Consider the following 13,717-nt stretch of genomic DNA (forward strand, 5'->3'; position numbering starts at 1 on the left):
GGAAGAGCGCCTTTCTTCCTTCTGTTACCGAGACGTGCGTAACATTGGTATGCTCGTCCACTGCCATCGCTAATCGAATACAGTTGTTACATTCTAATGTTGGGATTCGTCCTTCAGCAGAAAAGACATCCCCCAGCAATAGAAATTAGAGATGGGCAAAACAGCTCACTTCAGTGAGCGGCTCAGAACGGCTCCGCTCACTGAAGTGAGCCGGATCATTTGAACGGCTCGCCCGCTCACTTGGGTCGCTTAGGAAAGAGCCGGGTCTTTTGAGCAACTCCTTTAAAGAACGAGTGAGCCGTGGTTCTTTCCTTTCCACTCCCTCTCTCCACAAGTGCGGCACAGGGACCATCACTTTTTTTTTCTTTTCCTTCCGCATTCTACCGGCTCCTTCAAGCGCGTCTCTAGCTCTTTATTTTTTTCTCTCCCTTGCTACCCCGCCTCATTCTCTCACTCTAACCCCCTCTCCCCCGTGACGTGGCTACCTTCATTGGTTATCGAAACTTAGGACGGGCCTCGAAATACAGCCGCTCTAACTTCTTTGTTTATAAAACTTACAAAAACGCAAGCAAATGCATTACAAATCACAAGTCGGTATTGCCTAGTTTAGCTAGAGGCTCCGTGCAGTGGCTTGTAATTCTGCAAATATACCTAGGCTTTAACACGTGGGTCGATAAGTAAGGTCTTGTAGTGTATGTTCTCTGTGTGAGAATTACCTTTTTTTAGTTACAGTTAGTTCGGCCGTCTGTGTGAGATCTGCTTCTGTAACTCAGTTTGCCTTTGTACATTTATGTACCTTTATGTAGATATATTTCCTCTCTTCATCATCTGCATTCGACAATCGTCCCCATCTTCAAACACTGCCTGGAGAGGCCTTGTTCCTCTCTTAAGAAAAGGAAGAGACCATGCCTGAATTTACTACACGGCTATTTTACTGATGCATATATCGTTTTGTTTTCATGAAAGCCAAATAACTAGCAGGTTACACTGTAACCTCTGCTATAAAGTTTAGTTATTTGGCTTTAAGAAAAACGATATGTGCATTAGTAGAATAACCGTGTTATAGGTATTTTTACTAATACCTTCGAAATGTTGCACCAGCTCACGATGCACGATCGGTGGGAGTCGTGAGACATCGCTCGAACAACAGCTGTCAACGAACGGCGCCATCCTTTGCCAATGATTTGCCAGAAGACACATTCTGAGCGAAACAGCGCTCGCAGACAACGGACGACAACAAGGAAGACACAACACCGCAGGACAACACAAAGCGAGGACAAGCTCTGCGAGCGCTCTTTTGCTCGGAATGTATCTCAACCAACTCGCCTAGAAATACGCTCTCTGCAAGAAGACCCGGCTCTGATTGAATGGTTCTTCGAACGGCTCACTGAACGAGAGAGAAGCGGATCTCCAAAAGAGCCGAATGGCTCACTGAACGAGAGAAGCGCCTCTCCAAAAGAGCCACACGGCTCACTGCACGAGAGAAGCAGTTCACCAAAAGAGCGACTCTCCAAAAGAGCCAAACGGCTCACTAAGCCACAGACCCGGCTCTTCAAAAGATCCGGATCTCCAAAGGAGCCAAACGGCTCACTGATCCAAAGACCCGGCTCTTCAAAAGATCTGGATCTTTTGAAGAGCCGGGTCTTCGGCTCAGTGAGCCGATTGGCTCCTTTGGAGATCCGGATCTCTCGTTCAGCGAGCGGGCGACCCATTCACTCAACCAGCTTTCTCGCACTGCTAATAGATGGCGCGCAAATCGCACCCAGCAGCTCTGACGGACGGTTCGACATGGCTAACTGAACGACAAACCAGCTTTCTCGCACTGCTAACAGATGGCGCGCAAATCGCACCCGGCAGAAGACCCAGCGACCCAGCTCTGACGGAACAGACAGTTTGCCGTTCGGCACGGATCACTACGCGGGACTACGGTCCTAGGGATCAGTGAGCCGGATCTCCAAAAGAACCGCCGCTCACTTTTACTGAGCCACGGCTCACCCGCTCTTTTAAAAGAGCGGCTCAGAAGATCCGGCTCACTCCTGAGCGACTCATCTCTAATAGAAATCACTACTGTACTGCCACAAAATCTTTGTTCAAACAATAATTGTGTGCTGCATAACCACAATATCCAACAACAATTATATGGCAGACTAAACGGCCTTAAAATGCATAGTGAAAACTGTCCGCCATATCATGCTAGTGTAAAATCACTGAAGAGCGCTCCTCTCCCAAAAATTTAAGACGCTGAAATACTTTCGCAAGAATATCCAGGTGCTCAACACTCCATCAAATGAACACTTTCTGCACACACCCAACATATGAATTTTCCACCAGTCCCGGCTTCATGGGAAACCTGCAACCTTAGACTAAAGTGACCTGAAGCACCCAAACACCCAGGATCCATTCTCCTCCACTCACTTGACTGCTACAATTCTACTAGCCCTTTCAGACCTACCACATTATCAACGGCAGAGGGCAGAGCTCCTGCTGTCTACACTGGCAGTTATAAAAGCTGTGAGAGGGGCAGCTAACAAACCTGACTCTAACAGTTCAACATCCATTACTAATCAATGTCATTATTGCATGCTATGGTAATGATAGCATAAAATGAAATAACTGAGGTAGTAATGGTTTATGGAGTTTAACGTCCCAAAGCGACTCAGGCCGTGAGGGACGCCGCAGTGAACGGCTCTGGAAATTTCGACCACCTGGGGTTCTTTAATGTGCACAGACATTACAGAGTAAACAGGCCTCTAGAATTTTATTTCCATTAAACTTTTGCATGCTGTCTGTATAAAGCAGTAGGTATAATTCTGCACAGTCAAGTAAAGTACCTTACCTTTTGGCTGATGAGAAGCAGCAGCAACTTTAGAACTATTTTCTTTCTTCTGCTTTTCCCCGTAGTCAAAGCGGAACTTCCGATAACTAATTTGAACAATGTCCCCATGGCTGAGGACAGAATAATCGTGTACATCTTTCCCATTAAGCTTCAGGTCAGCAGTGCCAAAGCAATTTATAATAAGTGCCTGCATGAAAATCTTAGAATTAGCTCCCGTACAAAGCACACCATACATCAATGTAGAGTACCAGCAATATAACTTAAAGGTTTGCTAATGCAGCAAAGGTCAGTGCACAGCACCTTAGTGGTACCAACTGCCATCTTCTAGTATTTTCAATTCAATTTTCAATTTAATTCAATTTATTTTCACCAAAATAATGTATACATGGCGAAAAAGGAGGTAGGAGAAAAAGCTGCACAATGGCAGCTTGACAAAGCTCCAACCATCCTGGGAACAATGACAGCACTGTAACAGTTCAATATTTTGTTCATTTTACAAGGGAAAAAAAAGAAATCACAGTGAAAAAGAAAGTATGAAGAGTAGTCTCTAACTACACTAATGGTCATTAACAAACAACGGCATTGTGTCAGCTTTGTTAAGTGCCAAAATGTCTATATCTTGCTTCGCGAAGTCACTGAGTGTGTGGGGAAGCGTGTATTCAATGCATTGGCAGCCATAACTTGTGTGCGTGACAGGACCTTTCCAGGGCAGTTTATGGCAGTGAGGGTATACGTATTCTTGTTTGCGGTGATTAGCGAGTGAGAGCAGTGTATCTAACTTGCCCTGTATCGCTCTAGTGTAAATTTTTATTAGTTTGTACAGTAAAACCTCGTTGATACGTTTTATTTTTAACTGCGGGAAAAGACGTATTATCCGGGAAAACGTATGATCCAAACCGCCTGATTTTGAGAAATGTAACTGTTGAACGGGGTAAAAAGACATTTATTGACAACTTCACTTTATAAAAATGTCGATTGGCATTTCTCAGCATAAGAGCTGAACAGATCCTATTCCAGTGTTCGCTGAATTCAGTCCGCGTTCGCGCTGTCTTTAGCGCGGAAGGAAATTCGTAACGCGTACGGTCCGTCGACGGCAGTAACGAAAGTAACCAAAATCTCTTCCTCGTCATTTTTCGGATGCCTCGCCCCTTTACTTTCAAGTATTGTGGAAAAGCTACCGCGGCGGCTGATTGTCGCCGTGTTTCTGCTTTTTAAGCCGCGTTTCCCAGACCCGGCCCGTTCGTATATATGCGCATCGCTGTAGCTCGTAGAAGCTTCGCCTCCTTTCCCTTATGTACCGCGAAGAAACTTCATACCGCGTCACCGCAGAAACGGCCGTCGAGAATGCTAGCGCGCCGTTTTTATATTTTGTCCTTAATAATGCTGCTTCACCTCGTGGCACAAAGGTACTGCAGACAAGCCACCACAACGGGTGACTGCCGCAAAAACCATGTTGCGTGCCCTCTCGTTCGGCCCACTTGTATGTTTGCAGATGTGCGGTTGGTCAATAAACGTATTATACGACCGCAGTTTGTCGAAATTTTAAATGTAGTAGCCGGGAAATTGTGTTTTCCGGGAACGTATTAACCGGGAAAAAATACAGTGTAACTCTATGGGGCTTTTTTTAATGTCCGCGATGTTGAGCGTACGAACCGGGAAATCGTATGAACCGGGACCGTATCAATGAGATTTTACTGTACTTGTATATGTTATCGGCTTTCACTATTTTGCATTTGTAGAACAGAGGTTTAGTATGCGGGTTGAATGGAACATTTTCTTTTGCCTTAACAGCTTTTCTTTACTAGAAAGATCAGCTTCTTTAAATTTTGTGCACTGGTGTTTCCCCACACCAGTATGCAGTAGCTGAGCACGGAATGGAGCAAGGATGTATATAAAAGCTGTTTAATTTTGGCAGGAAATAAATAGCAATTTCTGCTGAGAATGCAAACTACCTCTCGCGCCTTTGCGCAAAGATGATCGACATGGTCGCTCCAAAGCATGTGTTCAGAGAAAACAACTCTAAGCGTTTTCAAAGATGTCTCTCTATTAATTTTATATGGACCAATGATAATGCTTTCTGGCATTTCTGCACATTTACCGGGTGCATGGAACAAAACATTTTGTTTTTGATTCATTTATTAAGAGGGTGTTATTCTCAGACCACTCCAGCAACCGAAAACAAACTGAACTTGCGAGTGGTAGAATATCGATTAGATTTTTTCCACTAAAAAAAATTGTTACAATCATCAGCGTAGATTACATCAGACAGACCCCACATTCCCCCAATACTCAGCAAGTCACACAATACAAGCTGTTAATTGCAGGGCTTAATGCCCTGAAGTGACAAATGTGTCGAGGGACACCATAGTGCAGGGCTCTGGATTAATTTAGACCACCTGGGATTTTGTAACAAACGCTGACCTCACACACAGTGCCTTATGCATTTTCCCTCCATCTCTCTCTCTCTCTCTCTTCCATACAAACACTGCCACCACGGCAGGGATTGAACCCACGTCCTTGGGCTCAGCAGCTGAGCGCCTTAACTGCTCAGTGATTGCACACTGTCGTCACACAGCACAGGGAGCAAGAAATGGATATCATTTGCTATTTTGAAGCTCCAGGTGAGCAGGTCTGACAAGCATCAACAAACACCTCATCTGAGGCAGTTCGTTGCATGGTAGTATCCTGTCTGCTATTGATAATGCATACAATGCAAGGTATTACCAGTGCCACAGGGCCTAATGCATGGCATAGTTTTCAGCACTTCAGGTTGAAGAGTCATATTTCTCATTACACTCGTGTTTCTGATGCCCCCAGAAGCTGCATCACCAGTGTCACTTTAAATCACTTGGTATGCATTTTTCTTCATCATTCTCATGCTACCTCGGGGCTTGTGCATTACATTCTTGCACTTGTTGAAATTTTAAATGAATTTTGGTATGAATATGCTGTACTATATGCAGAATGCAGCTATACTATATTTAATGCAATTTCTAGTCACAAAAGTGCTTTGGTTTATGCAGGTCTAACGTCCCAAAGTGACTCTGGCTATGAGGGAAGCTATAGTGAAGGGCTCAGGAAGGTTCGATGACTTGGGGTTCTTTAACGGGCACTGAAATCGCACAGTACACGGGCCTCCAGAATTTTACCTTCATCGAAATTCGACCACCACGGCAGGGATCAAACCCGCGTCTTTTGGGCCAGCAGCTGAGAGCAATAACCACTGAGTGACTACGGCAGCAGTTGCTAAAGTGATTCAAATTCGCTACAAGCATTGCAGTCCCATCAAAATGAGACATGCTAAAGAGTACTAATTTTTAAAAAGCTTGGAAATTTTATACATAGAGCGCTTTCTTCTGCAGCATAAAAGGAACCATAGCGAGCAAAAGGAGATATTTTTAACTGCTGTCTTATGTCTATACTGATGACAAATAGGTGCACAAAAACAGCTCTATATTCAAAATGTTAGTCCACAAAGTTCTGTGGGGACAACTAAAACACCAATCAATCCTTGCCGTGTCTCCACAGAATTGAATTAAAGCAACTGTTCTTAAACAGAAACATATATTCACCTGCTCATTTTTGCCCACAAGGAAAAAGCAGCAGTGTGAACCAGATCCCGGTATGCGGATGTCACAGTCAGCAGCGCTAGAGTAACCAAGACAGAATTAGTTTCAGGGCATGCCTGTTGTGTGCACAACATGCTAATGTTCATGCCACCAGTGCAGAGACTATACTCCAGGACAACTTTCTCTGGCAAGGCAGCAAAAGCTACTGAACAGAAAATGCACTTTCTTCCTGTACAGCTGAAAATAGTCCTTGCTTGCAGTTATTAGCTCTCCCTTAAAGCATAATGTGTTGTCATTATTCATTATTAAAGGCATATTTGTAACAAATGCCAACTTTAAATGCTGAAGGTCAAGAAACTATCATCATTTCCTGCTTTTTACCGAATAAAAAAATTGAATGGTAATTACACAACTGGTAACGTGCAAAATCCGTGTCAATACCATGCAATAATACATTATGCACAGGACGATGCAGGCCGGGGGTCCCCATCAGACTCTGCTCCAAGGACGCAAAATAACTCCAAACAAGACACATGCATTTCCCAGAACCTTTGCAATGTTTGTTTTGAGAAAATTAGCGCAGGCATGGACTTTGTGTTCAGCATCGCTGCATGATCTTGCCTCCGTGATGTCGCACCCTGTGCATGGTGCATGTCCCACTCTCCTCCTTCTGGTCACGCTTGGCTGCACGGACGCTTTTTGGCGACCACGACAACACACTTTGCCTGGGATCCTTTCCCTAACAGCTAGCTAGTGCTGTAAAACTAGCACCAAAATTTGTGATAATAATACCTGTTAAATGTTTACCGCAACTGTTGCTGCTCAGAACATTTGTTGCAAAATGCACTGAGGTGAATGAAGAGACAAGACAATAAAAGTCCTGCGTGCTTGGTTTATCGTGCTGCAATTAAAAATGTAATACAAGCTTCCCCAGTTTCTGCTCTTTCAGTATGTTCACTAGGGTTACACAGCAACTGTATCTTAACATATGCTTCCTATCAAGTGACCCTAAATACTCGTAGTAGGTACATACCAATGCAAAGCACACCTTTCCCAAAATGGCCAGTGAAACTTGAATAAGTGAGCTGATAATAGAAATTCCTGCGGCACTTCGGAGCCCCAGAAACATGACATCGATATTAAGGCAGAATGCGATCGAAATTCACTGCAGTAGTAGTATATGGGGAAACGGCACAGAAGCAACTTGGGTCATAATGTGCCAAGCACCAGAGTCATTGCACATTCATCTCGGATGCAGGTTTCACAGAGTAATTATGCCAGACTCCAAGGTAACAACTAGCAAAAGCAGTATATATATTTTTTTCGTTTTGATGGTTTGGTTTATGGGCGTTTAACGTCCCAAATTGATCCGGCTATGAGGGACACCATAGTGAAGGGCTCCGGAAATTTCGACCACCTGGGGGTTTTTAACGGGCACTGACAACGTACAATACAAGGGCCTCTAGAATTTCGCCTCTGTCGAAATTCGACCACCTTTCGAGGCTGAGCACAATGACAATGTGATCCCTTATACAACAACCACAACTGTAGAATAAATATACATACCCGCCAACCGAGACACATTCCGTTGTAAGTGGGAGCACGGAGAATCCAGTTCCATTCTTTCTGAGTGTGACAATTTTCGGATCATAATACTCCATCTTAAAAGAGAAAAAAAGAAGTATGTGTGCGCTTATGGTCTAAGAAAACTTTGCATGTTAAAACTCCCCTCAACTAGTAGAAGAAGGCCCCCATATGTGCAAATTATGATAGAAGTTTGCAACAATCGTGCAACACTTTAAAGCTATGAAACTGGGCACTACACAGCAGCGAACTGTGGATGCAGCAGCAATGCAGGGCTCAAGTTCAGCACGCTAAAAGACAACACCATGCAAGTTGAAATAAGTCCCCAACACGTAAATTATCCCTTTCAGGCACCAATTAAATCTGCTGGAAGGAAAATTTTTTTTGCATAAATGACGATCAGTAGACTAAAGAAAAGTGCTGTGCAAAAAATTATGCAAAAATATTCATATTTAATCATATTTTATTCCCATCCACATTTGTGGCCATGGCACCTTTAAGCTGATACATGAATGTAAACACTGGTACATTTGTTTGCCTTTCCTGACTGATCGTTAGACATGTTCGGAAATGTTTAGCTGTGACAATATACGCTTCAGGGAATTATTCTGTAGTCCATGACTTTAGCAGCAGTCATTTTGTGATGACAGGCAGATGAAAATTCGGTATTTCGAGCACCGAACTTGGCTTTAGATGCGCGGCCTTCACGTCGGCACCGAGCAACAGACCTGTAACGCTGGAAAGTCAACCTCAAGTTCGTGCACAATGCTTCAGTGTTGTTTCACCATCTGTGAAATTTTTAAAGTGGAAGTCCATCTGTGGAAGTTTTAAAAGCGGACACCAATTCTTCCGCCCACGTGAGCCCCAGAAAGCATGACGTCAAGTAGCGCACTTTCACTCTCTGCTCTGCATCCAACCAAAAGCGAACCAACACGTCAATTTGCTCTTTTTGTACAATGTTAACGATTCGTTAAACACTACGATGAGGTGAGAGGCTTGCCTTACTTCCCATATGAGGTTCTCCTTGAAGATTCGTTAAACACTACGATGAGGTGAGAGGCTTGCCTTACTTCCCATATGAGGTTCTCCTTGAAGAAAGGAGCGAGGCCATAGACAATAGTATATCCGGCGATTTCCTCGTTGGCGTTCCGAAACCCATCGCCCCAGCGCCGCCCCTCCTCCTCCTCTATTCTCGCTCCTCCTCTGCTCTTCTCCTCGCCTAGTCCCCTCTTTCTCTTTTCTTTCACAGCTTTTCCGCTCTTCGCTCCATTGCGAGCTCCCGCCCGACCGGCCACTTCGCCATTGCGTTTCAGAAGAGTTCGTAAGCGTGCGCGAAACCTCCATTTTGTCGGCCTCGCCCACGAAAGCGGCGCCGCTGCAGAGAAAGCGATTGGGGACGCATTTACGTGCGCGGAACACGTTGGAATCGTGGTCCAGCGTGTTCTGTGCGCTTCTTTCGAGCAAAAACGCGACTCTGCGCGCATTTATGTAGCCAGAGAGCCCTTCATGAACCACTGACGACGGCGGTGAAGCTGGCGACGGTCGACCAGAAAGACGTCGTGGCCCTAAGTACGAATTGCGCCTCCACTTTTGCTGCGTCGCGCAGAGTAAGCGATTGGGGACGTATTTACCCGCGGAAGACGTACGAATCGTGGTCGCATTGCCGTATGCCCTACCCTGTCTTTGCCAAACTGCATTTTCTTGGCTGTAACTGATGATGGGAACGTCAAAAGGAACGGAGAAGCCGATGCCAAGGCAGCACGGAGTGATGTGTGCGTCATAACAGCGTTGAGGCATTTATGACTTCCAAGTAACGATGCAAGATATCTTTTGCTGTACGATCGGGTTGGACGTCCGTCGCAGTAGTTGAAGCACTTGAAGGATGCGCGGAAGCTGACGACACTTACCCGGCATTCGTCACAACTGTGGTCGGCGGTGTCAAAAATGAGGCTACAAAGGATGTCCCGGAATTGGTCACAACGGTGGCCGGCGGAGTCAAAAATGGGGCTACAGAGGGTGTCCCGGCATTGGTTACAGTGGTGACCGGCGATGTCAAAAACGAGCCTACAGAGGGTGTCCCGGCTCCGGTACTAGCCAGCCGGTGCTTCTTACTTTCAGCGTGAATTGTCACCGCTCTTCTTCCCATGTTGCTGAGCAAAAACTGCTTTCTGCATAGCGCACAGTATACGCTGTGTTCGGGTTACTTTCGACGGGCCTAATCTAGGCTGCAAACTCGCAAAGTTTCGCATTCGTCCACTCCTAAACGAAAGTGCACTTCAAGGCCGTCATGCTTGACACGCCGCACACAGCTTGCCGCGGCACTACAGCAATAATTATACGAAGTCGGTTCAAAACGGCGCAGCTAAGTACGGACAAAATGCATTGCTTTACTAGCGTGGGCAGCTCACGAAAAGGCGCGAGAAACTATTTCCCTTTCTCCCAAAGCTGCGCCGCCTGCATGCACCCCCTCCGGCAGAAATGGACGCTTCCATCTAGAAGATGCGAAGGGAGGAAAAGTTCATTTGGGACCATCGCAAGTTCACAACGTTTTCTGTCGCCATGTTGGAGTTGTCCACTCGGAAACGCAGAAAAACAAGGGGAGGCCGCTGGCCGTCGAACAGCGCACGCGCGAACCATAGGAAGCGCGCGCTCTGCCGTCGGCCACAGCGTCGGGGATGCGCGGTAAAGTGTCCGCTCTCGGCGTAGCACGCTTCGAAATTGGAAGCGCCGCCGGCGCCGAAAAGCTTTCTGCCGCCTTGCTGGGATGCTCCACTTGACAGCACAACGTTGGAGGCCAGCGGTCGCCGAGGAGAGGCCGCGTGAGGCCCGTTTCACATGCATGCGATATTCGCCTGCGACACTGCGAATTCTGTCGGTCTGCGACTGAGGAGGGCCGTCGATCTAGTCGCCGACGGCTTGCGATCGAGTTCCGTCCTGTTGGAATTCAGTCGCAGCGTCGGTGTGTTTGCTCTGCGACTGACCATTGGGGAGCGCCGAGACGGCGTGCGACGTGGGGTCACGTGGGAGCTGTTGCCGCGGTGGAAGCAAAACTGTTTATTCTAATCAAAACATGCGAAATATTGCCCTGCATCTAAAAATACACTGGTCATAAAATTACCAACACATTCCGTGTGACATTTCTCTCGCGTTTAATGATAGGTTGCCTATACACGCATCAAAGAACCTTGCCGGTTCTTCCGACCGAATTCGTTGTGTCGGTGTCGCATGTGAAAGCAGTGACCGAAAATCGCACTGCGGCCACACTAACGCCGCACTGGACAATCCGTGCGATGCCAGTCTGCATTGTTTACACGAGGCAGCATTATCGCGACTTTAGTTCATTTTATGTAGAACTGCAGCTAATTTTTCCTGATATAAGCACAAATCCCCTGAGTTGTTCGAGATTATCCAGATTCCCTTAGAATTCGCAGTTTTCATGGTTGGCAGACACCCTGAAATTCGCATTGCGTGCTAAAATATGAGGAGGCTTAGGTCGCGTTCACACGTGGCCACAGCACCTGAGGGGGTTATGATATTGCTCGGAATTAAGCGTTTCGCGTCGGGCCTCGGCCTAAACAAATTGCATCAACGATAACATGCATCGTACTATGCGCATCTGATTAAATTCGGAATGTTCGTCGCCGAATTCTATGTTCAGTGTGAAGGCTATATGAACAATGAAAACAGGCGCTGTTCGCACTTACCACGCAGAAGGGGGCTCCTTCTAAACCCGCTCTAGTTCAAGTCCGCCGTGACTTCTTTACGAAATGCGTTCGACACCAAATGAGCAAAAAATGTCCGGACAGTTTTCAAGCCAACGACGATCCATGAACTACGAGAACGAAAAAAACGTACGCACGCACGAACGTTCGTGTGTACGCTACTAGCCCCTGGACGAACGTCAGTCAAAAAAACGGCGATCGATGCAAAGGCTGGGGGTGCAGCACAAGCGCAAGCGGTTTCTCCATTCGCCGAGGATAAATTTTGAACACTGAGAACAAGTGCTGATTTCACAACACCTAGAAGGGGCTCCTTACAAAGAAAACCGCGCTCGAAATAGAGTCCGCTGCAACTACAAATTTAACAAAACCTGACCGCTGCTCAAAAACGACAACGGAAGAACGAGACACAGCTCGCCAGACACACACTGAACGCTTTCAGAGTCAGCAGCAATGCTTAATTTAGCGAACCAAGGAATCAAACCTATGTACGTACACTCGAATGCTAAAAACCACATGGGCGGGCGTCCCTGTTCTCTCAGACGAAAACCGGCGCAAATGCTGCGAGAAACACGCAGCAAAAGCAACCAGTTTCATAACGACATTACGGGAGGTTAAATATTCAAATTCATCCTAAGAACTACGTTTTTTATTGCAAAAAAATGTACTCAGACCGGTGCATCCGTTGAGCGCAACGGTTTTTCAGGATTTTTTTCCCAAAGTCTATTTCAAATTTCCTGCGGCCAATATAATAAATATCTAAGGAACCATTAGCTAGCAGGACAGAGAGAATACATGTTACGTGAACCAAATCCAGAAGGTGTACTTACCGCAAACTTTTTTTTGACGATTCTTCAGTACCGCGCGTGCCTCCGTAACCGACCGCCGCACACAGCGTTACGAATAATCAGTCCCCCTCCGCGCGTTGTTTTATAGGAGCTGAATTCGGAGCATGCGCAGAAGGAGCGCAGTACAATTTGCAGCCTTCCGCTTAAAAACATAGATCTTCCCGCGTTTCTGGCTGTGGGTGGTAGTAAGCTTGTGCGAATATTCAATAATTTTGAATAGTTGAACGAATAATGCGCTATTCAATATTCGCTTCGATTCAATTTTTGTTATTCGGAAATTTCGAAGTATTCGGCTCGAACGAATAGCCACACGCGGCAGGGAGAACGCGTTTTCGGAAGTTTCAGTTTTGTATTCAGTAATACTTTTTCCACGCCAGGAAAACAGAACTATACTCGGAAGGCGTGCAAAAACGCATCTCGTGAGCGTGGTGGTGTGGTCGATTGCCTTTAGTGGGCGACTCTGTCTCTGCCGCGGCGCCATTTGATCAATCCCAGCCGTCTTGGACCACTCCAGAGAGCACCATGGCGGACTTGCATGCGGCCAGAAATCCGATTTGGAACTTTTTTGTAAAGATTCCACCGGGAACCGAAGCTCGATGTCTTAAATGGGTAGAGACACCACATTTCTGTGTTGCACCCCTCAGTTATAAATAATGTGTAGCGATTCTGTAAGCATGGTACACGAAGTTAGAAGCACGAACTCGTATTACATAATCAATAATCGTACTATTTGTACCTACCAGTTTCGGTTTCGGTTCATAGTTTCCAGGTTGTTACACGATGTCAAAAACCAGACAATGCGCTGTCACGTGGGCCCAGAAAACCGTGACGTCAGTGGGCACGTCGTCTGCTTGACACGCACGTGCGTAAACACGCCGACGACGGAGAGACGGGAGCAGGGCAAGTCGCAAATTAATGGCGAATAGCTCCGGGTCAGAAGGCGAATCATTTTATTTTGGCGAGGACACTGATTATGAGGCATCGGAGGACGACACAGACCATGAAGAAGACGCCGCGTTTGCGAACTCCGACAACCACTTTAATTTTACACCGCTCGAGATAAATTTGGATGAGTGTTTGCCTGTTTGGATCTGCACCAAACCCTGGCCAATGCCCCACCGTGGGTATGTGCCATCGTATTTGAGGCAACAACAACTTTAT

The 13,717-nt window shown here is 46.2% G+C and overlaps 1 protein-coding gene across 1 annotated transcript in view; it reads right to left on the reverse strand.

Annotated features, from left to right (window-relative positions):
- The window catches only part of LOC144112847 (uncharacterized), a 32,733-nt gene extending 20,138 nt beyond the window's left edge, over nt 1–12,595 (reverse strand). The window contains exons 1-4 of the mRNA XM_077645660.1: nt 12,539–12,595; nt 7,972–8,066; nt 6,409–6,484; nt 2,837–3,023 (exon numbers count right to left, since the gene is read on the reverse strand). Of these exons, the coding sequence (XP_077501786.1) occupies nt 2,837–3,023; nt 6,409–6,484; nt 7,972–8,066 (358 nt within the window). The 5' untranslated portion in view covers nt 12,539–12,595. The remainder of the gene's footprint in view (nt 1–2,836; nt 3,024–6,408; nt 6,485–7,971; nt 8,067–12,538) is intronic.
- Nucleotides 12,596–13,717: the final 1,122 nt, after the last annotated feature.

Source organism: Amblyomma americanum, chromosome 1 (genome assembly GCF_052857255.1).
Source record: "Amblyomma americanum isolate KBUSLIRL-KWMA chromosome 1, ASM5285725v1, whole genome shotgun sequence".
NCBI lineage: Eukaryota > Metazoa > Arthropoda > Arachnida > Ixodida > Ixodidae > Amblyomma > Amblyomma americanum.